Source organism: Malassezia vespertilionis, chromosome 2, assembly GCF_029542925.1.
Source record: "Malassezia vespertilionis chromosome 2, complete sequence".
Lineage (NCBI taxonomy): Eukaryota > Fungi > Basidiomycota > Malasseziomycetes > Malasseziales > Malasseziaceae > Malassezia > Malassezia vespertilionis.
The window spans coordinates 610,606-637,214 of record NC_079248.1 but is presented as its reverse complement, the minus strand read 5'-3'; the positions used below and the strand labels follow the sequence as shown (position 1 = coordinate 637,214).

The window sequence follows — 26,609 nt, the reverse complement described above, 5'->3', positions numbered from 1 at the left end:
GAGGCCTTTGATAGGCCACGACGACGCGGCGGCGATGGATAGCGCACCATCGACTTCACCACTAATATATTCTCCTGTCGACGTCAAGTCGTCAGGGAGCCAGGCAAGAGCTGGCCAGCGGAACTCGTCTGAACGTGCGCTGCTCCGCACGGCCAACAGTACAGGACCAGAACGCCAAGTGTGGCAGTCGCGATCACACGGAAACGATGTGCCTGTGCCAATCGTGCCGCGCGAAGTAATCGAAGAACAGCACATGATTGACCCCGCACAGACCCTTCCGTGGGATTCGTCAAGCAAGCAAGCGCCGCGCGCCGCGCATGGAAGCTCAGAGAGCGGTGCAGGACACCGAAGACGTGTACATTCCAGCGCAGAAGCACGGCGCAGCTTGAACGGCTCTCCTCCGCCCACAATAGACACGCCAGGCAAGCCGGTGCGCACTGTAAACCCCCCGCTTCCTCCCAACGCAACGCGCAATATCGCTGCAGCCAAGGAGCGCGAACGCGCCATCCGACCCAAAGCACGCCCTTCGTCTGCTCCGCGGCGCCTTTCGCTCTCGGGTACGCGCTCCATATCGCCAGCCCCACACCCGTCGAAAAGTGTGCCGCCCGTGCCGCCCATTGCGCCTCGCGCGCATGCATTGGCACAGGCGGCCGCAGGAACCTCTCACCAGCTTACTTCGTGGATGCCCGTGCCGCCCCTGCCACACGCCGTGGTGCGCCGCGCATCGCAGCATGCGTCCGGCGCAGCGTCCGTGCAGACGCACGACGATTACAGCTTTTTTAGCCACGAAGAAGACCGCAACACCTTTTCCGAGCAGCCGCACGGACAGATAGAACGCAACCCAAGGTTGCGGCGCTCTGTTTCGACCATCACGGTGCTGCGCAAAGCAAAGAAAGCCGAGCCTCCCCCGCCCGTCCCCAACGTGATGGACGCTGTGCAAGGAGGCAACGCACGCACTTCGCGCTTGAGCATGAACATGGACGAGTGGGCCAAGGCGCTCGACTCGCTCGACTTTCCCACCACCGTCGTGCCCTCGTTTGACGCCTATCCTGGCCTAGCCACGCACGCCAGCATGCGTGCCGTGTCTGACCAGCGCGAAAAGCAAATTGCAAAGCAGGACGCGGCGGCGGGTGCGGAGCGCACACGCGAGACCGCGGAAATGCCACAAGATGTCTCCATGGATGCCTCTGCCACCGACGCGGATACAACCACGCAAACAGTCTACGACTTGGACGAGCACTCGAGCTCGGAGGCAAGCCTCGAGTCGCAACTGAGCCGACCCTCGCGTCTGAAGCGATCGAACAAGAGCTCTGTGCGCGTCCTATCGCGCAAGATCGAGTGTGCGATGTCGCCAACGTCTGAGCGCAGTGCGCCTGTATGGAGCCCGCCTACCTCTAAGACCACCTCGCCGCAAAGCGTTGCGCGTCTCAGGCAGGAAGGCACGACACGCTCCATGCATTCCGATGTCTCGCGCTCTGGGCCGCTCTCGTTTGTGACCATGACGCCTTCGAGGAAACATGTGGCGCCCGTGCGGCCAAAGACGCCAGAGCCGTTGCCGACGCCCCACGATACGCTTGAGAGTGCGCTTGACGAGAGCTTCACCGGCCTTGGCGGCCCTGGCGGCCCCGATTCCTGGTTTTCTGATACAGAAGCGCAGGACTTGTCGCTGCGGCGCTTGTCGCTGCACCCGAGTATGCAGACGCCAGAGATGGAGCAAGGCGTGCTTAACACGCCCCCAGAAACGCCAGCGCCGCCCTCTGTTAAGCCTGTGGATGTACAAGGGCCATGGTCGGTGATTGCGCCGTCGGTACGTATGCCTGCTCCTCCGCGTGTGCCTCCCATGGAAGCGCCAGCTTCGTTTTCAGATACGGATGCGCCTGAAGCCGAAGCACTGGTGCGTGAAGAGAGCCTGCAAACGCTCAAAGAGCCTGCAATGCTCGTGATGGACAAGGCGCCCGGCTCGCCGGATTCCGTGCCGGATACACCCAACCCCTGGCCGGAAGATGCGAAGGAGGCTGATCTGCTTAATACGCAGGTTCCTGCCGATATGTATGCACCACAGGAGCACTTGAGTGTTGATCAAGAGACTACGCCGCGCATTGGTGCATTGGCCACACCGTTGGATGCATCATCGCAAGATGTGCCTGGCGCTGCTGCTCCGACTGCGCCGAAGGATGTGCAGCAAGAGCCGCTTACTGTGCTGGACTCGGGCGAGACGGATGAGGAGCGCGCCGATGTACGTGCAGTGGAGTCGGTCGATGAAGAGACGCAAGACCGCGTACAGTCTGCTCAAAAAACGGAGCGCGAAATTGTGCCGCAGGACCAAGACCAGGTGCAGTTTATTGTGATGGAAACGCTTGCACAGAAACAGCCCGACGATCCTTTCCGCGATTTGCTACAGCACCAGTTGCAGCAAGATGCTCAGAAAAGGGCGCCGGAGACTATGCTTGGGTCAGATTCTGCTGCGCAAGCACAGACGGCCGATGCGGCGCAGGAAGCAACAAGTCAGGAGGAGGAAATCGTGGTACAGGAAATGGAAATGTCTGCGATCCCCGTTCAGGAAAACGATGCGTCGCCACCCGTGCCTGCTTTGCAGCCAGCGCTCGATCCCACAGCTCCCCGGCGTGCATCCACTCCAGGAACACCGCAGGCGATGCCGGGAACGATGCGTTTGTACAGCGGCCCCCATGTCGACGAGAATTTGCCGCCCATCTACCCGTTGGAGACCACCCAGCCGCGCCCTGAGCTCCCACTGGTCATTCCCGACGGCGACCTGATTGCATCGCCGCCTGTGCCTTTGGCGAGGCAATTGCCCATCTTGGAAACGCCACGGGCGGAGAGGGCAGAGCGCGCCGGAGAGTGCAATGCCGTGCGAACGCCCGAAACGGCAAAAGAATATGCATCTGCTGAAACTTCTTGGACTACAGAGACGTACAAGACTGTGCAGCCAGTTCAGCGCACCATCCCTCTTAAACCACAAACCCCCAGACGTGCAGCGCCGCCCAAACCGCAAAGCGCCGAGTCCACAGCGTCGTCCAAGTCGCAAACCTCCGAGCAGCGCCCACTGCAAACAACGACGCCCAAAGGGCCCCCAAGGACCCCCGGCGGAACAAACCCTTTTTTCCAAGCCCTTCCGCTGCAGAAGGCGTACGACCGATCCGCTCACGAGAGCCGTGCGGTACAGAAAACAACTCCTGTCCACCTGCTAGAGCTTCGTGCACCGCCAGAAGAGAAGTTGGCGAGCACGGCGTCTACTGCCGATTCGCGCCCACAATCTTCTGCATTCTCCGACTACCAGCTCTTTGAAGAAGCAGTCAGCCAGCTTTCCTACAACGAGTCCCCCCCCATCGATGTCGTCCAACCACGCTTCGATGTGCCTCGCTTGGAGTTGGACGACATCGAAAGCCAAATGTCGACCCCGGGACGCGAAGCAAGAACTGCGCTCGGTCCCAGCCACGAGCGCTTGCCTGAAGCCGCGCGGCACTCTGCGTTTATGGCTGGCCTTGGCTGGCAAGGTACAGCGCAATCTCCCCGCAACGCCCCTACGCCGACCGGCGCGGCGTCGCTCGATCGCATCCCTCCGGTGCCGATCCGATCGCCGAAGATGGGCACGGCATCGCCTGCACAGCATTCCTCTGCAACCATGTACCAAGGCGCTTTTCGCCCGGCAGAACGCGAGCCAAGCCCGCCGCCCGAAGGCGAAATAGAAGCGCACGCGGAATGGGAACGAAGACAATTGGAGAAGCAGTACGCACCTGCGATCGATACCCTCGATCAGCCGCTCGAAATGATGGAAATGAACGAAGAGGATGTGTTTGTGGACACGGAGCAGGACTCGTCCAAGTTCATTGCGCAGAACTTCACGACACGCCAGCTGCAGCAACGCCAGGTGCAAGATCAGCTTCACAGTCTCGACGCGGTGAATGCCACCATGACTCCGGGCGTCGACACTGTCGCTGGCGGCAGCAACGGCCCGTACCCGGTCGTGAACCGTCCAGCAAAATCGCGCGCTGGACGCGCCTACCCCGGCGCCCTTCCCCAGCGCAGTCTTATCCCACCGTTCGAGCTGCAGAACCGCACGATTGTGCCCCCAGAGCCCGGCGCGTGCCTTGAATGCATGATGCGCGACGAAGATATGATCGACGTTGTGGTCGCGGATCCTGCGACGTGGGAGCGCGAATCGGACGGCGACTTTTACGAAGCGATTCGTTTGGAGCACGAGCAGCGCCTCGTCGCGCCACAGGTCGAGCCCGTGCACCCCGAAACAGGCGGACGCTTGACCAGGGTCCGGGTGAAGAAGGTGGCGATGGGCAAGCTGCTCAGCTCGGGTAACCTGAAAGAACATACCCAGGCACTGCGCATGTCGAGCAGCCAACGCGCCAAAGCGGTTCATCAGTTTGTCTACCAGCAGCGCAAACTGCTTGGCTTCACAGAAAAGAGCGAAGCGGACGAACTGGAATCCATGTGGGCCCAGCAGCGGAAACCGTCCGCGCGGGAGGGGAAGTTGACACCGACAAGACCGCCGCCTCCAAAGCCCAAGGCAGAGCAGGTGCCAATAGCGCCTGCTCCGGCACTCGCTGTGCCTTTGCCCATGACGCACACCATGGGCGAGGCTGTGCAATGGCCTGCTGCGGTAAACTCTCCCGTACATGCCGCTCTCAACACGCCTTCGCGCACTCTCTCGGACAGTTTTCCACGCGCGGAAGTGTTGCAAACACCGACAAAGACGCCAGCGCAAACGTCACCGTTCGTGTCGAGCGCTGGGAAAGGGGTGCCTGCCCGTCGCCCTCTCGAGAATACACCGTCGCCGCTGAGCGAATTCCGCATGCCGGACCGCCCATTTGCGCGAAGCAAGCGCAGCATCTCGTCCAGCTTGCAGAGCAATGCAGATGTCAGCAATGCCAGCGTCATCGACATGCATCTCACCGACGAGGCGCCCAAGCAGCGGCAGCCAGACGAGGCGATCAAGACCCCTGCACAAGTCCTTCCGCCCAGCTCGCCGCCAGCACCAATGCCCGAGGAAGCGCTTGGGGACGCGCGACCGCGTTCGGTCAAGGGCTTCTTCCGGCGCATGGTCAGTAGCAAGCATGCACCTGCGCCTACGCCTACGCCTGCAGAAGAACGCAAAGTACGTAAAGGGAAACCGGCTCTGTACGCGCCAGACACTGCGGAAGGCACGTCCGAAGGCGGCAAAGGTACTTTTTGGCGCAAGATTGGCAAGCAGCCGCGCTCCAGCGAATCCATGCGACGATTCGCTTCAGCGCCGCGATACGCAGACGCGGCACAGGGACCGCCGCCGGCGCCCAAGGCATCGAAAGGCGCGTCATACCTTCCGTCGCGCATGCCAGATCAGAGAAATTACAGGGTGCATAGTCCTGAGCATGACTCCAACTGGCTTTTGGAGAATGCACGGAACTATACCCCTTGAGCTCGTAATTCCATGTAGAACGCACGTTACTAGATTGCCTCCACTTTTCTCGGCCTTCCATGCCGGGCGAACCGCGCGAAGCGCATATCGATACAGTCCTGCGACGGAGCGGTGCATCGTCCAACGAGCTGACCGCAGCTGCGAAGCTAGAGAGGTACGTGTACGATAGATCGACTCACCGCAGCGTGAAATCATTTTTGCACGAGTGCAAAGTGCTCGTCATCGGCGCGGGCGGACTTGGGAGCGAGCTATTGGCCAACCTCGCGCTGATGGGTTTCAAAACCATACATGTGATTGACATGGACACGATCGATGTATCGAATCTGAACCGCCAGTTTCTTTTTCGCGAAGCGGATGTGGGCCAACCCAAGGCAACGACAGCGGCCAAATTTGTGCAAAGACGGGTTCCGGGCGTTTCCATCACGCCGTACGTGGGCAGGATTCAGGACAAGGACGAGGAATACTACATGCAGTTCAATATCATTCTCTGTGGACTCGATTCGGTCGAAGCACGCCGCTGGATCAATGCTATGCTGGTCAATATGGTCGACGAGTCGCGCCCGGAATCGCTTAAGCCATTGATCGATGGCGGCACAGAGAGCTTAAAAGGCCAGGCGCGTGTGATTCTGCCGGGGATTACGAGCTGCTACGAGTGCAGCTTGGATATGCTGCCGAAGCGCACTACGTTCCCGATTTGCACGATTGCAAATACACCGCGTCTCCCTGAACACTGTATCGAGTGGGCCAGCGTGCTGGAATGGCCGCGCGTGCACGGCGATAAAAAATTGGATACAGACAGTCCAGATGATATCCAGTGGGTGCTTGACACGGCACTTTTGCGCGCTAATGAATTCAAGATCGATGGCATTACATGGTCACTCACACAGGGAGTCGTGAAAAACATTATACCAGCAATTGCTAGCACGAACGCCATCATTGCAGCTGCGTGTACGCAAGAAGCGTTCAAAATTGCCACCTCGTCAGCGGCGTACCTGAACAATTACATGATGTACGCTGGAAACGAGGGCGTGTACACGTATACGTTTGATTATGAAAAACGCCAAGACTGTCCTGTTTGCGGGGGTATGAGCCGTACATTGACAATAGCGCGCGACGCGCCATTGCAGCGGCTGATTGAGCTCTTGACAGAGTTGCCCGATATACAGTGTAAGCGGCCGTCCGTGTCGGGGCCAAAAGGACCGCTTTATCTACAGCTACCACCGGCGCTGGAGCTGGCCACGCGGGTAAATCTCGACAAGATGCTCCCTGAACTCGGCATCACAGCAGACGACGTCCTGACAGTCACCGACCCAAACTTGCCTTTTACATTGTCCGTAGCCGTGGTATTTGCGCAGCCTCCACATCGGACCTAATTGCGCCAATGCGCCTTTTTCTTCTTCGCGATGGAGTCGGACGATGCGCCGAGTGCAGCACAGTCCGCCGTATTCCAGCGTTCGGAGCCGATACCCGCTGGAGCAAAACATGTTCATGGGCCAGACTTTGACACGCAAGACCCAAAAGATTTGTATGCGCTGTTGGAAAATATGAAGACCATTGGATTTCAAGGGTCTTCGGTGCACGAAGCGATTCGTATTATTGAGCGCATGGTACGTTATCATCTCGCGATTGTTTACCTATAGCGTACTTGGAAGCTGGAAGAGGATCCTGCGTACGAAGCCGAGGAGGACGAAAACAGGTCCTTACCTGACGACCACCCTCAACACCCTAAAAATGTGCGCTGCACCATTTTCCTTGGGTATACGTCCAATCTCATTTCGTCAGGCCTTCGCGAGGTGCTTCATTTTCTTGTCAAGCACAAGTTTGTGTCTGCGATTGTCACGACCGCCGGTGGCGTCGAAGAAGACTTTATAAAATGTCTTGGCAAGACGTACCTTGGCGCATTCCATCTCGACGGCGCTACACTTCGGGCGCAAGGTATGAATCGGATCGGTAACTTGGTTGTGCCGAACGATAACTACTGCAAATTCGAGGATTGGGTTATGCCAATCCTCGACACAATGCGGGCGGAGCAAGACACTCGCACGGAAGAAGATGGGCGTCCGTTTGTATGGACACCGAGTCGCATGATTGCACGCCTTGGGCACGAAATTAACGACGAGCGCAGTGTATACTATTGGGCAGCAAAAAACGATATTCCTGTCTTTTGTCCAGCGTTGACGGACGGCTCTTTGGGCGACATGATCTATTTTCACTCTTACAAAAACCCGGGGTTGGTGGTCGATATAGTTGGTGATATCCGCCGTTTAAACGATTTGAGTGTCAAAGCCAAGAAAGCGGGTATCATGATCTTGGGCGGAGGCGTGTGCAAGCACCAAATTGCAAACGCCATGCTATTTGTACGTTGCCTCACCAAACACTTACGCTAGCGCAACGGTGCAGACTACGCGGTGTATATTAATACGGGACAAGAGTTTGACGGATCAGACAGCGGTGCTCGTCCGGACGAGGCCGTGAGTTGGGGCAAGATTAAAAGCGCCGCAAATGGCGGCGATGTCGTAAAGGTATATTCTGACGCAACAATCATATTTCCTTTGGTTGTAGCGGCTACGTACGTTATGCACTCCGCTCACCACAGCTTTGCACGCGCCTATTGGCAAAACCGCGCCGAATCGAGCCATAGCGCGTAGCTACATATGCGAGACACACCTCCATTTCTAGATGATCTGCGCGTCTGTTCCTTGTGCTGCTTCATGGGTGGCAAAGCGCGTGGCAAGACGCTTGTGCGCTCCTTGGCGCTGGTCGTCGCGCTGATTGCGATTGGCATGGCTGCATTGGTATGTCTTGTATAGGCGCTTATGACAGCCTGCATTGTTTCCAGCATGGTTCCTTGGGAATGATAAAATCGAGGCCGTGACGCGGTTCTTTGCACAGGATACAGACGCGGCTCCGTGGCGCTATACGTCGCGCGCACGACAGCACGGGACAGCTCATACAAATAATTGGGCTGTGCTTGTTGGCACAAGCAAGTTTTGGTTTAACTACAGGGTACATGCACAGACGTTTACTGACCACAGCATATGGCCAATACCCTTGGGATGTACCGCACCGTGAAGCGCTTGGGCATTCCTGACAGCCATATAATCCTTATGCTCGCAGACGATGTTGCATGCAATTCGCGAAACCCGAATCCAGGCGCTGTATGGCCCGAGGCGGACAAATCGTTTGATTTGTACGGCGACGACGTGGAAGTCGACTACCGCGGCTACGAAGTGACGGTGCAAAACTTTCTGCGTTTGCTCACAGGACGTGTCCCTTCGCACACACCACGCTCAAAGCGCCTAGAGTCCGACGTGCACTCTAACATCTTTTTGTACATGACAGGCCACGGCGGCGACGAGTTCCTCAAGTTTCAGGACTCGGAAGAGATAAGCGCGTTTGATTTGGCTGACGCGATTGAGCAAATGTGGGAGAAGCGGCGATACCACGAGCTCTTCTTTATGATCGACACGTGCCAGGCCAGCACGATGACGGAGAAAATATACAGCCCCAATGTACTTGCCGTCGGCAGCAGCCTCAAAGGACAAAGTTCCTATTCGGTGCGTTTCACTCCATGCTGACCACAGTATACTGTCGACCATCAACTGGGTGTGCCACTGATCGACCGGTACACGCGCGCTGTGCTCGAGTTTATGGAGCACACGGATCGGTCAAGCAACAAGACAATGGACGAGCTTGTGCGTACAATGCCGCTCTAACACGCAGTTCAACAGCATGAATTTCGCTCGTGTGCATTCGGACCAATTCGTGCGCACGGATCTGTATGAAAAAGACTTAAAGGACGTGCATGTGACAGACTTTTTTGGCTCCGTAGCGCAAGTCCTGCTCACTTAGTATCACACATAAATGCTACGGGGAATGAGTACAATGTAGCTGCATGAGGCTAGCTGAACTCCTCCGCAGAGCCAGTCTAGGGTTAGTTTCTGTGCGTGGTGCTGGCATACCATAATAAGGCCAACTGCATGTTAGTATCGCTCCACGCTTTCTACGCACCGATCAGTCCAAAGAGACCCAGGATGCTGCTGAACACTTCGACCACGAGAATCTTGACGAATAGCTGCGGATCCGCCGCATCAGCAACCGCTCCGTTCGCACCCGTGATGCCAACCGCAACACCACAAACAAGGTTGCAGAGACCGACGGTGAGACCTGCCCAGAAAAGCGCATATCCTGTTAAGTAATTCTGTGGCGTCCATAGCCCATGTATGTTATCCTCCAAACGTCCGTTTATCTTCGCAGAGAAAACGATCGCCATAATAACTCCGTAAATGGCGACGACCTCGCAAAAAATGATGCTGATCAAGTTCTTGGTCGTAATCCGCGGCGCGCGGACACCAGCGCCAAGAATCGACGCACCCGTGATAAAAATACCCCTGCTGTCAGTGCATTTCACAATACATACCATCCCGCACCGACGACACTGAAACCAATACAGCAGCCAATACCGAGGTTCGCCCAGACGTACGGGCTAGTGTTCTCCAGAAACCCGCCGACATCAAATTGTTCGCCAGAGCCTATCACAATCAGCCACGGAAGCACACGTACCGGAAAGGACCAAGTACCCAGCCAGGTATATAAGAGTTGCGCAAATCACGCCGAGCGTGGTATACGCAATCGCACCCATGCTCTTGTTGTGTTGCGCTGGGCGAGACGCTAGGGCCTGGCGAGACGGCCCGCATATGCTGACTAATGATATCATGGTGCGAGACAAGGCTACCTAGCTAGGTCTACAGCTAATGCGAGTTCGTTAGTCCAAAAATGACCGAGAGACACACGTTTGTGAACTCGTCGTGTTGAAGGAAGTAATTATCCAACCGATATTGTGTATCGGATGGAGTGCGTTTTGTGTGCAGCGGCCGGTGTGCGATGAAATGCGCTAGAGTCAGCGGTGCAGGGCCACTTTCGCGCCAGTTGCTCCATAGCGTGCGCCACAGGCTGACGTTGTCTGCTTCAAACATATCGGCGATGGCCGGGAGCTCGACCGCCAGAGTAGACTCCCAGTGGTGTGCTTTCCAAGACACGTGCCTGGATTCTCGTATAGAGAAAGGAGCATGCGCCAACGACACCATCCCCGAGCGTGGCCCAGTCTGCGTCGTTTCCGTAGCATGGAGAATGAAGCGCATTAGGATAAGCAAAGCGTGCGATGCAAGCAGTGTGCGGCGCAGCGACTCGCACAAGCTCCACCAGAGGTACTGATCCATCTCTTCTCCAAGTCCATCCCACTGGTGCTGCTGCAAATAGAGCGCGACGGAGGAGACAGCTACGGTCAAATCCTGCAACGTCTCTACTGCGTCAGGCAGGAGATTCGGCCTCCAATGCGAGTGAATAAATGCAAAAGATCCGGGGTGTGGTGAATTCGCACTTAGGCGCAGGTTGTCGCTCAATGCGCCGACTACCACGTAGAACCACATCGATTGCAGCAGGGCCATGAGCTGCATAATACCATCAAAGGTCATGGTGCGCTGCAAATAGCCCTCTAGCCGCCCCGCGTACTTGAATCGCATTGTCACACATGCCATGGCTTCGCTGATGCATGCAGAAGTCGATGCTGCTTCGTGCAAGAGTTGCTCCAGCTGCAGTCCAGCCTGCGACCAAGCCCAGCCATCGCTGGACGGCAGGCGAAGTGCTAATGCGCCAAGAACGCATCGAGTCATTGCGAGCGACACCGGCAGTTTGTTGCGTTGTGACATTAGCAGGTGGCGGTGCAGAAACGGCGGCTGAGGCGCCGATGGCTCTGCCATGCACATAAATGACGTGTACGTCAAAAATCTAGAGATCACGGAGACGGCCAAAGATGTGCGTTGGTCTTCATAGCGCACAAAAGGTAGCTGAGGAAGCGCGTCTAGCATGGATCGATGGAAGCGGAACTGGGCGTCCGTGTTTTGCGCCCACCAATCCACCGAGCTAATAAGCACGGGTGATACGCCCGGTGTGCGATCCCACGCAGCCCCTCGCTCATCGTGCGAGGGCAGCAATGTTTCTTGCAACAAGGACCGTGATTCCTTGGTTATGCTGTGGTCTGCGGAGCGCGACGAAATTGCGGTGGGTGTCTTGCCCGTGTCGTTTGCAGAAAGCAAGCCGTTCCAGCCCGTGCATGCGCCAAGCTCGTACAGCGGCGAGGGCACTATAGGATCGTCTAGCCACATGGACAGGTCCGACGCACCAGCAAACAACGCAGGAAGACTCGGTGATATCCCAGTGAGTCGACTGGGCGTGAGCGGGATGGTGAGCCGGAGCCCTGTAGTAGGTTTGGTTTCGGGAAGATTTTGTGTCGTTAGACGGGACATTGGCGGAGTGTTCTTCGCCCAAGGAACAGTGTTGCGCCTTGCTTGTGGTGTAGGCTGCATGTCTATTGCTTCGTCTCGACTCACTTGGGAAATTGGCTCGTCTACGATTTGCTCGCCTTTTGCGTCCTGCGTTATACCTTGCTTGCCAGTGGAGCCGCCTCTTGTGGGATATGAGAACATCCCGCCCAAGTCCAAATTTGAGGCTTCCGAAACAATAGAATTCAGACCATTGCTTAGGAATGCGTGCGCCATACCCACTGTGGAATTGGCTGTGGTGAACGTGTCGTTGGTCGTGGTCATGGGCCATCCTGGACTGGTGCTCGGAGTTGTCTCGTACGGTTGAACGCCAGACTCGCTGGAAGATACGCTGCTGAACGAGTCACGCGGCCCTGCAGCAGACCACTGTATGCGCTGACCGTCCTGCTCCGTCTCGTCTGCGGACGTGTCGGGTAAGGGCAGGCTGTTTGCGTTCCAAGGCAATATGGACGTACCTTCTGCAACATCCGCTGCAAAGGGTGCTGTGTGTTGCGCATTGGAATATTGCTGCTCCGCAACGGCTGTGTTGGGCCACGCTGTGGACGCCATCCAGCCGCGCTCGCGTGCCTTGCGTGCCTTGCGCACATTTGGGTTTCCCGTGTGGGGTGCGTAAACACATTCAATTCCGCGCTTTCGGCAGCGCTCGCACGATGGCACGCCAAGATCGCAGCGCGTTTTGCTTCGAGCACAGGCGTAGCAGCTTTTCTGGCGATCTACGGTGGGCTGTGCCATGGCACGCGCTTCACGCGCTTGGTGTCGTCGGAGCAAATCCTCTGTTTTATGAGTCGTGTTCCCCTACGCACCTCGTGTAAAGGATTTTCCACACCGTCGGCACACGAATGCATGCGAGGACAGCGACGCTTCTGCATCATGGTTCATGTCGGCGAGAAAAGCAAACGAATTGCTTTGCGCTGTTTATGCCGCTATTGCCCAAGCGAAGATCAATACTATAATTTCCCCCCCAGTCGGTGCCCGCATTTATCTGCGGCGGTCATTGGCGTTTCCTACCTGCGGGGGACGCACATGTCGCCGCAATACCATGATATCGGCCGAGTTCGAAATGAATTCTCCGCGCGCGCGCGACGCCTCCACTTATGCCATCGGCGTGGGCAACGTTGATTAGCGATGTAGGCGGGCAAAAGACTGACATGCAGGACGGCTATCGGTTTGTCATCGATAGACGCTGGGCAGAGCTGAGCGGTACGATCAAGACTATGTTGTCCATGGATGCTGGCGGTGCGTGCAGTGCTGCGATTAACAACAGGCTTCTCTGAAGCGGCAAGCGGCGAGTGTCATTTGCAAATTCGGTAGGCCGTCCACAAGCTGACCGAAGCGGCCAAATACTCGAAAAGGTGGTGGAGTACTTGCAGTGGCATGCGCGCAACGTAAACCGGACCGAGTTTAATATCAAAGAATTTGAGCGCAAAATACCGCCCGAGCTTGCCCTGGAACTGTACGTGGCGCCGCACACTAATCACAGCCTCATGGCCGCGGACTTTCTGGAGGGTACGTTGTTGCGTATTAACGCAAGTGTAAACATTTATCGTACAACTATAGAAAAATATTCCTGTTTACAGGGTCAGGTGTCCCGGTGTTTTGTGGCGGAATTACACGCGGGCTCGGCTGGTAGACGTTGAGCACGGCAAACGGCTTGCGCTGCGGCGTAAACTGCGCGGGCCTGGCTGTAGGGCTCTTTGTAGGCTTCTTGGCACTTGGTGGCGTAATGTCTTGATTTTCGTCGGCTGGCGTCGCTCGCTGCGGCGTGTGGGGCGAAGAGCGCAATGCTTTGCGTGCAGCTTGCGATACAGGGTGTTGTGCGCCGTGATACAGCACCGCGCTCTTTCCTGTGCTGCGGGAAAAGGACGCGCTTGGTTTCGGCGCAGCCTCCGTGCGCGGTACAGCGACGCGGCGTGCGCTACCAATGGGGGCCGTAGGGAAAAGCGCACGCGATGCTGTCATGCGCGGCGTAGCGTCGCCGGATACCTGACGCTGCGCAATACGCAGTTTGGCTTGTTCCTGTGCAAGCGCCAGACGGTACGCCACGCCTTCACTTGGTGCTGCACCACGCGGCGGCGGCACGAGGTTGGATACGGGCTGCGGTACACATTCTTCTTCAAGCGGCGCCGCTGGGCTCCGCAGGATCTGAGGCACTGGCTGTGTCACCGCACGCGGCACTTGCCCAGGCAATGGCTTGGGATGCATCTCCGATGCGGACCGGGCCAGCTCCGGCGCAGCGACACGGGGACGTATCTCTGTGCTAAGCACGGTGCGCGTAGCAGTCGGCTTTGCCGGCTTTGCGGGCTCGACGTACGGCGCGCTTTCTACACCTGCAAGGTACCGCCGCGATGTTAGTGCAAGTGATTCAGAAAAACTGTATGTGAGATGCAGTGCATACGTACGCAGGAACATGATCCGGCCATCTGGCCATAAACAGTCCGTACAAGGTCCTTATTTGCGCCCGTACTTGGGCGCTTGCGTCCGTTGCATATGCGCGGATACAATGCTCCACGTCCACAACGCGCTTTCCAACGCGTTCGGTATCCATCGCTTCGATCAGCACGACCAAACATCCTGCTGCAATCGTGCGCAAGCCGGGCGCTTTCTCCTGCAGTGCGTGTCGCAGGTATGGGATAATAGTGGCAGGTTTACAGTGCCGGCATATAAGATGCAGTGTCTTCTCTGCGCGTTTCATGGAAACCTTGTTTGTTCTCGAGCAGTTCTGCAAGAGCGGCGGTATAAAGAGGGGCAGCAGCGCGGCAAAGCGCTCGCCAAGGCGCGGCGCCATGGAATTCAACACATCGAAGGCAGTGCCAGAAAGCTTTGTGCGCTCTGACAAAAGCTGGTGTAAGTGCCAATGCGGTACGTACAGAATTGGTAATGCACGGTGCAAGTTTGCGCACCGTCGCGATGTAGATCGGAAGCCGCGTGGCGCCGTTCTTGGTCTCGGCTTGGAACTGTGCTAGAGCAGCATCAATTTTTCCCCAAGTCTCTTCCGTCTCCTTCAATTCGAGCGTGGGAATCGTGCGTGCAACCCACGCATGAAACGCTGCTTCCGTACCTACGTCCATGCAATCTACGTACAAAATGCGCGGCACAACAACAGACACCAACACATGTCACGTGTTTAAAATACGAACGGATACATAATCTTGCGCTTGGGATACGTGCCCTGGAATTCGCTGCGGTACGCCTTGTGTTTTTTGATGGCCCAGACGGTCATTTGCGCAGCAGAGACAAGGGTAAAGAGAAGCGCAGCAAAAGACATGGTCATGACCGTGACTGCGACCCAAGATAGAACCTCGTAGAAGTAATTCGGGCAGCTTACCATCTCAAACAGGCCGCCGCGGGGAATGTTGCGCACGCGCGTGCCGGGAGGGCGAAGGCGCATGAGAATAATATGAGTCTGCAAGTTGCCAAATTCGGCGAGGACCCAGACAATGACGCATGTGGCGAGGAAGGTGGGGCTTTTGCGCCATAAACCAAGCAGCGCTTCCTCGCCGTGGAAAGGAGAGTAGACGCCGACAGCAATGAGCACACCGGAAAGAATCCAATAGTGTGTAGAGTTCTTGAATATGTTGAAGAGCGGCATCGTGGCATGCGAAAAGCGGTGCACAAAAATAGTCTCCAGCTCGCGCTTGAGAAAATGGAGCATGCAAAGCAAGAGGGTGAGTCTGTCGTTAGCGTTCCAGCGAAGATACATACTTTTGCACAATCGATACCGTGAATGGATAGCCAAAGTAAGCCCACACATGCGGCGCAATGTAGTAGATGAACGGGTGGATAAAAAGTGGGCCCGCATATTCGACTAGAAATACGGTACGCCACGAGATTTGCGGGCCGAGATCCTTGACAAACAGCTTATCGCCACTTTTCACGCCCAGATCCTCCAGACGCTTGTCGTCATTGCCCAGCGCACGGTTCTCGCTGGTGGTAATACGCTGGCGCTCAACTGGAAGAATAGCGACTCGCTCGCTGATGCCGTCCTTGAGCTTCCCCACAGTTGCGTCGTCCCGTAGTGCAACTTGCAAAGGGAATTGTGCCCCTTTGATAGGGCCACGACGTTCGATGGATAAAGCGATGGGCATGGTCGTACAAATGAACACGGGCCAATGCCACGCGCTTGGCAATTGCCCCAAGATGAGGAATTAATGCACAAATGCACAGGCCACCCGCCGCACATTCCGGGCGTCATTTTTTTTTTTTTTGCATGTCGTGCGCAGAAACGGACGCAGAGGCACGCGCATTCCTAGAGTGGTTTGCCGTGCACCATGGCTGGATCGATCAAGGGTGCTCGCTAAAGCATGTACCTAACATGGGCCGTGGCCTTGTGGCAACCCGCAACTTTAGCGAAAATGAACGTGTATTTGCGATCCCACGCGCCGTCTTGCTGAACCTCGGCACGAGTGCATTGGAGCCAATGTGCAAGGCTGCCGAAGCAGTCACGGGAGGGCAGCCTGCATTTCTGTGGGACTCTATTGTGCAGCGAGGCTGGTGCTCTTTGATTTTGATGCTCATGTGGGAGCACTGGCGCGCTTCCAGGCCGCCCACGTCGCAGCATCTCCTGTGGGGTCCGTACTTTAGTGTCATGCCATCCACCTTCTCCACTCCAATGTTTTGGAGTGCAGATGATCTGAGGCAATTGGATGGCACCGATATTCCGGAAAAGGTTGGCCGCGCAGATGCTGAAAAAGATTACCTTAGCTGTGTCTTGCCGTACATCCAGCAGTTTCCCGAGCTCTTTGTCGGCGTCAGTGGTGATGCTGCCGCATCAGAAATTGAACAGTGGTACAGCTTAGATATGTACCATCGCATGGGCTCTTCGATCTTGAGCCGCAGCTTTCATGTGAAGCGCGATTTGTCGCATGCGGATGCGGACGATGCAGATATCCACTCTGAGCCTACCCTAGGCGGCGTCACACGCGACATTCCCGGAATGGCAGATGACTCGGGTGACGAGGCAATGGAGGCCGATGACGACGAGGAAGAGGAGGAAGAGGAGGAGGAGGAGGAGGAGGAAGAGGAAGAGGAGGAGGATGTACGGGATATTTCGATGGTGCCCATGGCAGACATGCTCAACGCCCAGTTTGGATCGGAAAACACACGACTCTTTTACAAACGTCATGTGCTTGAGATGCGCTGTACAAAGCCCATTGCCGAAGGCGAGCAGTTCCTTAACACCTACGGAAATCCACCGAACAGCGATCTGCTTCGCCGGTACGGCTTTGTCGACGAGCCCAACCGTGACGACCTGGTAGAGCTGCCCGCATCACTTCTTGTCCAAGCAGCCACAGAGAAGCTCGTGCTTGCCACCGAGGGCGATCGAGACCAAATCCAGCGCCTAGTCGCCCTCCGATTTGAGTTTGCCGCGCTAGAGCTCGGCCTCGACGACGTCTTTTTGCTTCAGCGGCTCAGTAAGCCCGATGAACGTGTGCCGTACGGCTCGACACTGGCCTTGGAAAACAGCATATTGAATGCCGCACAGAAAAAGACGCTGAGCCGCGCGACGCGTGCGATTCCCGAAGAACTCGTTGCGTTTGTGCGTCTGCTTCTTGCGCCGCGCGCAGCATTTGAAAAGGCCAAAGAGCGCTCCGCACTGCCCAGCGCTCGACTTGACGCGGTCGAAGAGCTCGATGCCAGCTGGCCGCGCAGTGCTTTGCGTGCCGACGCCGATTTACGCGTCAGCGTAGCGTCTGTTATTTTGGACGCTGTGCGTCTGCGCTTGGCAAAGTATCCCACGCCTTGGCAGGCTACTGCCGCAGCATTGTGTGGAAACACACAGCCCCAAGACGTACCTGTTCGTATGGCGCTTGTCGTCCGTGCAGGGGATGAAACAATTCTTTTGGAGCACGAAACAGTGCTGCAGCTTTTAGCACAGCTCGCCGCGCGTGCTGTACAGGCCGAGCAAGAGGATGAGATGAAAAGTAAGCGTAGAAAGAGGTAGAATGCTATGATACATGGCTATACTTGTACAGTGGCTTGGTATCGTTGCTATATGCAGTGGGCACCTAAAGAAAGAGGCATATCCCTGCTCGGGTTCCCCTGCCCGTCTTGCGTATGGTTCTCCTGAAGCATGGATCCACACTGAGCATTCACTTCGGTCTCGGCCATGAGTTTCAGTGCAACTTGTTGGATCACTTGGTCAGGAAATCCACGCACGACATAAGGAGCCGCTGCTTTTGTCGGTGCATCCACAAGCTTACTTTTTTCGTCATTGAGTAGCTCTTTGGCGTGCTCGGTCTTGACGCATTGATGACGATGGAGCGCATCGCGTCGCACAAAAGCGCGGGTGCATTGGCTGCAGTGAAATTTTTTGCCAGGCGTCCCAAGGCCCAGGCTTGCAAGGCCGCCAGCTTGTGTTCCTTCCTCAACCTCGCCCGTGTTTTCGTTAATACCAGGTTCGGGCTCGTGCTCGTGGACGCTCGCTACGTGGCGCTGCAAATCATGCTTGCGCGAAAAAGAGCGGCCGCCCTCAAACTTGCAGGAGCGGTACGGACACGGAAATGGTTTTGCGCGCGTAGGGTCAGGATCGTGTGTGGAAAGATGTGTATTTAAATTGTACGCCCGTGCGAATGCGCGAGGGCATTTGGAGCATTGGAAGCGCTTCTGCGCGTGCTCCAAGGGCGGAGCGCCGTACAGGTATTCACTGGTGGGGCTGGAGTGTTGCGTAGGACTGGATGAATTAGCCGTGTCCAACCGCGCTCGCTTACTTCCTCCTTGAAGTGGTTCTTGTTTGTGCTTGGTACATGGCGACGCAGGAGGGGGGCTTGCGTCTCGGTGTGCGAGTGACATCGCCTCATTTGGGGCTGGCACAAGGCCCATTGTTTGCTCATGGTGTCGAAGCGCTGCGTTTTGTGCCATTTTGTGGTGCGCGTTAAGACTACGCACCGCATCTTCTATCGCCTTTTGCTGTGATGCTTCGTCTTTCAAGGTAGATGGAGAGCCCGGTGCGCTTGTGAGATGTGGTTCGAACTCTACACCCTCGTTGGGCGTGCCTTCCGGGACAAGACACGCCGCGTCGCTTGAAAAAGTCAGTGGCGCTTCTACACCTGTGGTGAGGCTCGTAGGGAATGATTGCAGTTTGGCCTGCAAGGCAAGTGCAGGCGTTGCGTCGCTGCACTGCTCTGTCCCGTTCGGTCGGTCAAAAGGCGAAGAGTTCGTGGGCGCTTGGCTCATCATGGATAAATAGGGAATGGATTGAGTGCTGGAGCCATACGAAAACGACGAATTGAGAGATGTGGGTGCACTGGACGCAGGGCTCGAAAACAAGGGTACATCCTGAAACTGGGTAGCTGCTGCCTCCGTCGCGGCCGAAGCGATCGAGTCCAAATGCAAATTCTGATCAAAGCTGGGAAACGTGCCGGGTGCGAGCTCAGAAGGAGCGGTAGAAGTCGGCGTACCTTTCGCGAGCGTCGGCATGCCGTGTGTGGTTAACGCTGGGTTGTGCAGCGGCCCATCGGGCAATACCTGCGGCACGAGGCGTTCCGATGAGACAGTAATGGCTTGCGTGTTGGCAAGCTTGGAGACCGTATTCATAGACAGAGGAAATAAAGTGCCGGTTAATGCTTCGGGGCGCTGGTGGCTTCGAAATTCGCGCTCCGAGTCATGATTCTTTGTCTGCATGAATTTCAAAGACATTGTTAGGAAGAGAGACATGTCTGATGTGTCCGTAGCACAGTCATTTGGTGCTGCTCCTGTCATTGGAGACGATATCGCAAAGGGTATAGAGGATGGTACAGTGCCGTGTTTCATGGCACCATGAGAAGATAAGCCCGGTGCAGCGGACAACAGAGCCCCTGTGCTTACCCCTTCGCCTATAGTTACATTTCTTGGCTGGGGTAGCGTAGATAATGGCAGCACAGTATCCGGGTCCGTCTGCCACGACAGTGGATTCGTCACTGCTGTACCGTCTAGTTTTCCGGCGACATCGAGTTGCGCAAAAATGCCCATCGCTGATTACCAGGCGCGCACAGTGGATATACGAATGTAAGATTAAGTTTTTGGGGAATGCAGCCAACAAGCCTCGTCCGTCTCTGCTCTTAATTACAGAACGTGAGCACAATCTACCAGGACGCCAAATACCAATGTCGCACGCGCAAAAAAATGCACACGGTGGTCATGTGACTGAGCTTGGAATGCCAAAAGCAGGTCTATCTACGCTGCACGCGGTGTAAAACAAAGGATATATATACTTTTCTCAAGGCGTGGGTTGAGGAGTCGCGTTACGTATAGTAAGAGGGTTGCTGATCACAGTAGCGGTGACCAACTCTGTACTGCTGTACAAAGTCGCCTTATGTTCCGACACTTTTGGATTAGGGTCACCTGGGTCCTTGCCTTTGAGACCCTTGCACCCACTGCTGTAGAGCCTGTTCCTGGGCCAGTCTGCGCCATACCCCCCTTCGTCTCGAGACCCGCCCCAAACGGTGAAATCAGAGTTGGTGTAAGCCTCCTTGTGCTTCTCGATATAGTCCTTAGAGGGATACTCGGGTGTATCGCAACCAATATCAATTGCATCCGGGTCTTGGTACACACGCACATAGTCGATCGCCATTTCAAAAGGGAATCCAGTTATGATTTTATCCCACTGGATGTTACCAAAATTTTCCGAAATACCAAGGTTCAACAAAATGTACATTGGTTCGCTTGGGAAAGGGCGTGCGCTGATCTTCGACCGAAGATCAGGCTGGAGTGCTTTGGGATAAAGCTCCCATGTCGGCTGGTCATTGCTCTTCCACGCGGCGTGTCCAGCTGTGCCGGGTGCGTATTCCAGCGAGTAGACGGCAAAGTTTTCAGCAAGCTCCCCACCTTCTGTGAGTTGAGGGTCCAAATAGCTGGATCCCCAGTTTTCCTTCGCTGCATATTGCACGGCTTGTTGGCTTGCCCAGGCCACACCACTAAGAGATTGTTGGGTAATCTCGCCCTGGTATGAATTCAGCTCGCTGAGTTGGCCCTGGTTCCGGAACATTTTGTACAGTGTATCATTGTAGGCTGCATCACCCGGCTGTCCATTGTTGTGGTTCATGGTGATATCATATAGCCAATTGTACGGAGCCATCTGGCACGATTGCGAAACACCAACATGGTCTTCAGACGTTTGCGCCTCAAACACATCGATTTCCGGCGCGGAACGTCCTTTCCATTCATTGTTCACCTTGGGACCAGGGTGGTCGTCATCGGGGCAAGTGCACGCAGAGAGTTTCTGGCCCGGCAAAAAGGACAATGAGGTGGTGTTATGCTTTTTATTAAACACATAGGCACCACCCACGTTGTTGTAAGGGGGGTAGCCTTGTGGGTACGTCCTGTTGTACATCGTTTGGTTTTGCACAGTGCCCACGTCGCAGGCTTCGTAGGAATAAGGCCATGTCCCTTCCAAGGTAGCACCATATCCAGCACGGCCCAAGTTACCCATGAGCCAGAACGCAGGCCACAAACCTTGCACATTGCGGAAACCTGGAAGCTGGATACGGCCGGTGATAATACCACCCCTGAAACAAAATTTGTTCCAGGACTGGAGCATGCCGCCTCGGAAGTTGACACCGTGCTCAGGGTGCTCTTCCAGCTTGATCCGCAGCGATCCATTCTGTGTGGTAATCGCCGCAGGATCGTACCACTCAAAGTTGTTCGTCGCCCAGTAGTGAAGATCGACTGCCTCCCAGAACGGATCTTCACCTGCATAAAAGGATCGGCCGTCGACGTTGAATTCGTCGGAAAAAACGAGCTGATATTTCTTGCCATTGCCCTTGGAGTAAAATTGGGACATTGTGTACGCATCTTTCGGTGTGTCAGGGTCAATCAAAGACTTGATTCTCGGGTCCTTTACCCCAGGAATCGTATTGTTAACCCGGTTCAGCGGGAATGACTTGGGATCCGCAAAAATTGGGGGCTTTACTGACATTTCCCTAGCAATGTCAGCCTGGCGTTGATCTTGATCCTTGGACTCTGTGTAGTGGTGCAAAATAGGGTATCCCGCGAAGAGCATCAAAAGAGCAAGTACGAAAAGAACCAAGGTGCTGATATTCAGAATCGCGCGCTGTGCAGATCCGCGCACCCTGTCGCGCTGTGTCGGATCATGCAAGTCGTCGTCGGGCTCCTTGACGTCTGACATCGTCATCCACGGGTAGGGATCTTGCAAAGGCTGGTTTGAGCTGATGCTCGCATTGTCGCGCTCATAGAGTGAGTTGGAGCTATGATGTGGCTGGAAATCAGAAGCGTAGCTGCTCATGCCAGCAAAAGATTGGCTAGGAGCCATTTTGGACTGTGACCCAGTGTTGTAGAAAGACTGCGGCTCAGCCACAGGACTGTAACTGCCGGTTTGGTCCATGAAATTCTGCGAGTGGAAACTCGCCAACCCCTGCTGGCTAGTATCCACAAACGAGGCGTCACCTTGTTGCGGCGAATTAAAAAGGTGATTGCTAGTAGCTGTTACGGGCGGTACAAGCACCACGTCTCCAGGCCCTTGTTTATCATCAAACGGCTGCAAAGGTGCACTCATTGTCACACCTAGGCCAACCAGCGCAAATTGAAGTCGGCGCTGGGTCACAAGGTACTCAAGCAAAGTGCCCTGAAAAGTCTGCCGCCGGACCACGTGGTTGAAACACGTTACCGTGTCCCACCCATACCCCACCCCATAGGTCAATGAAGATATGCTGACTAACTAATAATGCATTGACGCCTATCCGCGTGCAGACTTGCTGCTGGCGCGTTTATCTCCTGCAAGACCATCGGATTTTCGTTTGGCGGGCGTATCCCCGATTCGCGGCTGTGCACTGCATGGTGAGTCTGAGCGCAGAGCCGTACATGAAAAAGCCATCGAGTCGTCCCTGTTGCTTTTGGCCCACTGCGCGCGACAATTTTTCGCAGCCACGCCGTACGCGGTCCTCGCTGTGGTCAGTGTGCAGTCGTTTGCGTACCTAAATCCTTTATCTCCGCAAAGGAATTGGACGAGCTCGTCAGCTTTGGGCTGCTCCCATTTGAGCTAGTGTGAGATGGTCAGTGTACGCACCTCAATCTTTGCACCCTCCAGCACGTCGGGGCGGTGGAAGAGTTGGCGCGCCTCTTCGTAGGGCCATAGTTCAGGTACTTGAATACCGCCTGCACGTTTCTTTGGTGCGGTTTCTGCGTCGCTCTCGTCTCCAGAGCCGCGCTGTTCCTGCCTGGGCTCGGTGGCTTTCTTTTTCAGCTCCTTTTCTTTTTCGACCTGCTCGAGGTGTGCAAGGATCTTGTCCAAGCTGCCAAACTCTTCCACAAGCTTCAGTGCTTTCTTTGGCCCTACGCCGCGGATCGGGTCCAAGTAGTCGCAGCCCAGCAAGAGACACAAATCGACAAACTTGTCCATCGGCATGCCCATTTCCTCCAGGGCCTTGGCAAGCGTGATCTCTGTTACGGGTAGCTTTTTTTGCTCGCTGGCTGTAAGATTTCGCAGCAGGATCGGCGCGCCGAACGTGAGCGTGTCCATATCTTCAGATCCTGCAGCATACACCTTTCCGCTGCGTGCAAGCTCGGCACACTGTGCCTCGGCCTCCGACGGAGCAATGACCCATGGAATGCCCATTAAAGTAAGTAGCTTCTGCACTTCTGCATTGTGTTCTCGTGTCGGACGCACTTGGCGCCGTGCGAGCTGGTCGAGCACCTGCGTATCTGCGATATCTTTTACCTCTTCCTCCTGCTCGCGCGCTTCTTCGCGCTTGCCAAACCGCTTCACCAGCACGTCCTTCTTCAAGTCGGGCGGTTTCCCATCAAATACGTACATGGGCTTGATCCCGTAGTCTACCATGCGCAATGTCCTGTAAAAAAAACCGAGCAAATGGCTCGTCACCTCGCCAGATTCGCTCATCATCTGCTGGCCGTCGGCTTGGCGAACGGCAATGAGAAATTGGTACAGGCTTGTGGACGCATCAATCGCTACTTTTCGCCCAAAAAGTGTCTTAATATCAAGCTGCTTAATCGCACCGGGCGCCTCATCATTCAATAGCGAAGTGAGGCCTGGTATCAGCTTTCCATCCTGTTCCTACCTTTGATTCCCATCGCGCAAGCTAAAATGCAACGCGTCGACAGACGCGTGTGGAGACCACGTGGAAAGTAGAAATGTGCGGACGTTGCAACCACTGCGTTTCTTGTTGCGGCGCCGCTGGCGCAGCATGGCCGACGAAGTAGACCAGAGCTTTGACGATGCGTGGTGGGATTCCTTGGAGATAGATCCTGTCATTGATACACAGCTGCAAGTTGCAGAGCAGAAAGCGCAGCCAAGCTTGACGAATCCGAGCCAAACGCAACATTTGTCGCGTGGTGTGCCCATACAGAGCGTGCACGACGTAGAATCGCAAGTGAGAGAGCTTCATACGCTTCATGCAAAGCAGCAGGAAGTCATTGGGCAGCTCACGCGCCAAACGCAGCAGCAGCAAGGAGAAATCGCTGTAGTACGCTCTAATTGGAGTAAACTGCAGCATGAAAATGCTGGGCTCCAGCAGCAGCAAGGCAAGCTCGAGCTCGAATACAGGCAGCGGCTTGAGCGTATTCAGCATGAAAACCGGCGTCAGATAGAAAAGCTTGAGACGGCCGCGGCATTCAGGGTGCGTACACCTCTTTCTCACCTTAGCGCATTGAACAAGACACCACACGGACCGCATGGCCCTCTACGATTCGGCGCAGGCCGCCCGTAGTAATGCAGGACCTTGGCGTGGCCAAACAGACACCGTCGTCGCAGCCATTTGCGACGCCGACGCGCTCGCGCATGGTGCAGCGCTCGCCCCAATCGCCCATATCGCCTTTTTCGCTGCTCCAACGCAAGCGAGGCGCGCCCGCAGACGATGAGTTCGTGTCCCCTTCGCAGCGCCGCGCAATTAAAATACCGTGCAGCGCGAAACTAAAAAAAGGTACGTGTGTGCGCTCTAACCGCAGAATTTCCCCACTTTCAAAACTCCTTCCTCGCAGGCCCAACGCTGGCGTCAGGCAGCGACCGAGCCAAATCGCCGCCGGATACGAGCGATGTGCCGGACACGGCGCTGTCTATACGGCGCGGCTCCTCTCCCTCTACGCCCTCGCCAGACTTATTGCCGACGCACACGGCAGGGGAGCACGTAATGCCCGATGCAGCGACCAATGTACTGACCGTCCTGTTCTGTTTTCGGACGCGATGGATCACGCATGTCATGTGCCAGCCATATATGCACTTTACTCCGCCCGAAACGATCCCTGGCACGCAATACCTACCGCTTGGGCCCGGTGTACATTCATGGTGCGACGCATTCGATGCCGAGCCCAGCGTGCCGATCACGAAAGAGTCGCCCCCCTCGATGCTCTTGCATCTCTTGTCTATGCGACTCCCTCCGCAAGTACCGTTGGTCTTACGCAAGCGGTTCGCGCACGCCGCGGATACTCTTTGGTCGTGCGTCATGCAAGGCAGCTCGTACAATGTGTTCCTTGCAGAGTGTGGGCACCTTGTGGATGATACTCTACGCGAACGAGCCGAAGAGGCCGAAGATCCGTCTGCAGTGCAGTTTGTTATGGACAGTACCATTGCGCAAGTGTGGCATCAGCAAGCAGACACGCTGTTTGGCACAGTAGCAGCGGCGTTGCGCACCTTGGCCGGAGTCTTTTTGCGCTTGAACATGATGCACCACGTATCTTCGCTATTCAACTGGATGGCAGCACTTTGCATTGCACACCCCGACTTGGCCACGTTTCTCGTGAAACGATTTAAGTATTTGGACTGGGTGCCAGAGCATGAAATTGACGCGAGCGCTATTGTGCCGAGCAGTCAGGACGAGACGGATTTGGCGCTGAGCGCACCATCTTCGCAAGAAAGCGGCGCTGTGCACAGCATCGCAAGCGATACGCTGCTCGCAACGCCGGTTAACCTCGTTTCGATGCTCATAGAGTGTGTGCGGAAAACGCATGTGGTGCCATTAGAAGCAGCAAGCCCCGAGTCGCTCCCTCAACCAGACCAGGGTGCCGCCTCGACGCCGGCCAAGTGGGATATGGGCACCGATGCACGTACAGCGCTACTCACCTCCTTGCTGCGTCTTGTCAAAGTCATTGCGTGGACAAATGGCCCAAAAGGCTTGCACGAGATGCAAACATTCTTCCAAAAACCAGGAGTGCTTCTTACCCTGCTCGACGCACAAGCACCTTGTGTGCTTTTCCACGCCGTCCAGCTTTTCTCGCTCCTTGTGCCTGATCCGCTTGTGCTGCACACTGCGCTATCGAGTCAGTTTGATACTGTATTGCAGCCGCGCGTCACAGCGCGGCTGCTCCAAGTGCGGTTCCCTGTCGTGGATATTCTTGCGAAACATTTGGTCGACCGCCGAGGCAATGCTTCCCCGTGCAGTATTCACCGTCTACATTCCAGCGTGCTCATTTTTTTGGCCTACGCTGCTAGATACCACGATACCTCGTTGATCCTCACCGAAAGTGTACCACTCCTTCCTGCGCTGATCCAGTGCCTGAGTTGGGATACCGAAGACGTATGGAGTGGGCAGCCGAGCAATACCGCCAATGTGGAACGCGCCTTGGAGCGCGTCTGTCTCACCACGCGTCTCTTGCATCAGCTGTACATGCCTGAAACACACGCGCCGCGCAATTTAGCAGAACAGCTTCTGTCGCCGCAAGTACAGGCGATGCTCAATGGCATTCGGCACGCGTTTGTCGTCGCGATGGGCCGCATAGCATTCGCGCGCGAGCCCGAGTGGCTTGCTGACGGTGATGCACTCGACGCCACGCGGCAGCGCAGGCGTGGACAGTTGGAGAATGCAGCGGCGCTGGCCGGCGACCTTGTCGACCTGATCTTGTCGCCTACAGAGACGGACGAAATATACGAACTTTTGACGGAAGCGCCGTAGAAGTTT

General features: G+C 55.9%; 11 protein-coding genes across 11 annotated transcripts; 6 read left to right on the top strand and 5 right to left on the bottom strand.

The window, feature by feature from the left end:
- Nucleotides 1-253: 253 nt before the first annotated feature.
- MVES1_001132 (uncharacterized protein) lies at nucleotides 254-5,428 on the top strand (the record flags this gene model as incomplete). The annotated part of the gene is made up of 1 exon (XM_056205984.1): nucleotides 254-5,428. One exon carries the CDS (start codon nucleotides 254-256, stop codon nucleotides 5,426-5,428), a length of 5,175 nt encoding a protein of 1,724 aa, XP_056061959.1.
- A 59-nt stretch (nucleotides 5,429-5,487) lies between these two features.
- Nucleotides 5,488-6,801, top strand: uba3 (E1 ubiquitin-activating enzyme; the record flags this gene model as incomplete). The annotated part of the gene is made up of 2 exons (XM_056205983.1): nucleotides 5,488-5,582; nucleotides 5,613-6,801. 2 exons carry the CDS (start codon nucleotides 5,488-5,490, stop codon nucleotides 6,799-6,801), a joined length of 1,284 nt encoding a protein of 427 aa, XP_056061958.1.
- A 30-nt stretch (nucleotides 6,802-6,831) lies between these two features.
- Nucleotides 6,832-9,280, top strand: DYS1 (deoxyhypusine synthase; the record flags this gene model as incomplete). Its single annotated transcript, XM_056205982.1, has 8 exons — nucleotides 6,832-7,035; nucleotides 7,069-7,785; nucleotides 7,816-7,950; nucleotides 7,991-7,997; nucleotides 8,108-8,223; nucleotides 8,464-8,985; nucleotides 9,013-9,123; nucleotides 9,152-9,280. The coding sequence occupies 8 exons, from the start codon at nucleotides 6,832-6,834 to the stop codon at nucleotides 9,278-9,280; spliced, it is 1,941 nt and encodes a 646-aa protein (XP_056061957.1).
- Nucleotides 9,281-9,431: 151 nt separating this feature from the next.
- On the bottom strand, nucleotides 9,432-12,318 carry vma16 (ATP synthase subunit C; the record flags this gene model as incomplete). Its single annotated transcript, XM_056205981.1, has 5 exons — nucleotides 9,432-9,819; nucleotides 9,849-9,960; nucleotides 9,992-10,087; nucleotides 10,347-12,167; nucleotides 12,225-12,318. 5 exons carry the CDS (start codon nucleotides 12,316-12,318, stop codon nucleotides 9,432-9,434), a joined length of 2,511 nt encoding a protein of 836 aa, XP_056061956.1.
- A 545-nt stretch (nucleotides 12,319-12,863) lies between these two features.
- On the top strand, nucleotides 12,864-13,305 carry ELC1 (elongin C; the record flags this gene model as incomplete). The annotated part of the gene is made up of 5 exons (XM_056205980.1): nucleotides 12,864-13,005; nucleotides 13,034-13,076; nucleotides 13,103-13,222; nucleotides 13,250-13,275; nucleotides 13,301-13,305. The coding sequence occupies 5 exons, from the start codon at nucleotides 12,864-12,866 to the stop codon at nucleotides 13,303-13,305; spliced, it is 336 nt and encodes a 111-aa protein (XP_056061955.1).
- Nucleotides 13,306-13,320: 15 nt separating this feature from the next.
- Nucleotides 13,321-14,837, bottom strand: MVES1_001127 (uncharacterized protein; the record flags this gene model as incomplete). The annotated part of the gene is made up of 3 exons (XM_056205979.1): nucleotides 13,321-14,140; nucleotides 14,169-14,608; nucleotides 14,637-14,837. 3 exons carry the CDS (start codon nucleotides 14,835-14,837, stop codon nucleotides 13,321-13,323), a joined length of 1,461 nt encoding a protein of 486 aa, XP_056061954.1.
- Nucleotides 14,838-14,893: 56 nt separating this feature from the next.
- TSC13 (very-long-chain enoyl-CoA reductase) lies at nucleotides 14,894-15,854 on the bottom strand (the record flags this gene model as incomplete). Its single annotated transcript, XM_056205978.1, has 2 exons — nucleotides 14,894-15,440; nucleotides 15,472-15,854. The coding sequence occupies 2 exons, from the start codon at nucleotides 15,852-15,854 to the stop codon at nucleotides 14,894-14,896; spliced, it is 930 nt and encodes a 309-aa protein (XP_056061953.1).
- Nucleotides 15,855-15,976: 122 nt separating this feature from the next.
- On the top strand, nucleotides 15,977-17,710 carry RMS1 (Ribosomal lysine N-methyltransferase 4; the record flags this gene model as incomplete). Its single annotated transcript, XM_056205977.1, has 1 exon — nucleotides 15,977-17,710. The coding sequence occupies one exon, from the start codon at nucleotides 15,977-15,979 to the stop codon at nucleotides 17,708-17,710; it is 1,734 nt and encodes a 577-aa protein (XP_056061952.1).
- Nucleotides 17,711-17,757: 47 nt separating this feature from the next.
- Nucleotides 17,758-22,258, bottom strand: MVES1_001124 (uncharacterized protein; the record flags this gene model as incomplete). The annotated part of the gene is made up of 4 exons (XM_056205976.1): nucleotides 17,758-18,243; nucleotides 18,655-19,424; nucleotides 19,591-19,599; nucleotides 19,993-22,258. 4 exons carry the CDS (start codon nucleotides 22,256-22,258, stop codon nucleotides 17,758-17,760), a joined length of 3,531 nt encoding a protein of 1,176 aa, XP_056061951.1.
- Nucleotides 22,259-22,741: 483 nt separating this feature from the next.
- FEN1 (Elongation of fatty acids protein 2) lies at nucleotides 22,742-23,790 on the bottom strand (the record flags this gene model as incomplete). The annotated part of the gene is made up of 2 exons (XM_056205975.1): nucleotides 22,742-23,748; nucleotides 23,778-23,790. 2 exons carry the CDS (start codon nucleotides 23,788-23,790, stop codon nucleotides 22,742-22,744), a joined length of 1,020 nt encoding a protein of 339 aa, XP_056061950.1.
- A 113-nt stretch (nucleotides 23,791-23,903) lies between these two features.
- MVES1_001122 (uncharacterized protein) lies at nucleotides 23,904-26,603 on the top strand (the record flags this gene model as incomplete). The annotated part of the gene is made up of 3 exons (XM_056205974.1): nucleotides 23,904-24,335; nucleotides 24,362-24,638; nucleotides 24,664-26,603. The coding sequence occupies 3 exons, from the start codon at nucleotides 23,904-23,906 to the stop codon at nucleotides 26,601-26,603; spliced, it is 2,649 nt and encodes an 882-aa protein (XP_056061949.1).
- Between the last annotated feature and the right edge of the window lie 6 nt (nucleotides 26,604-26,609).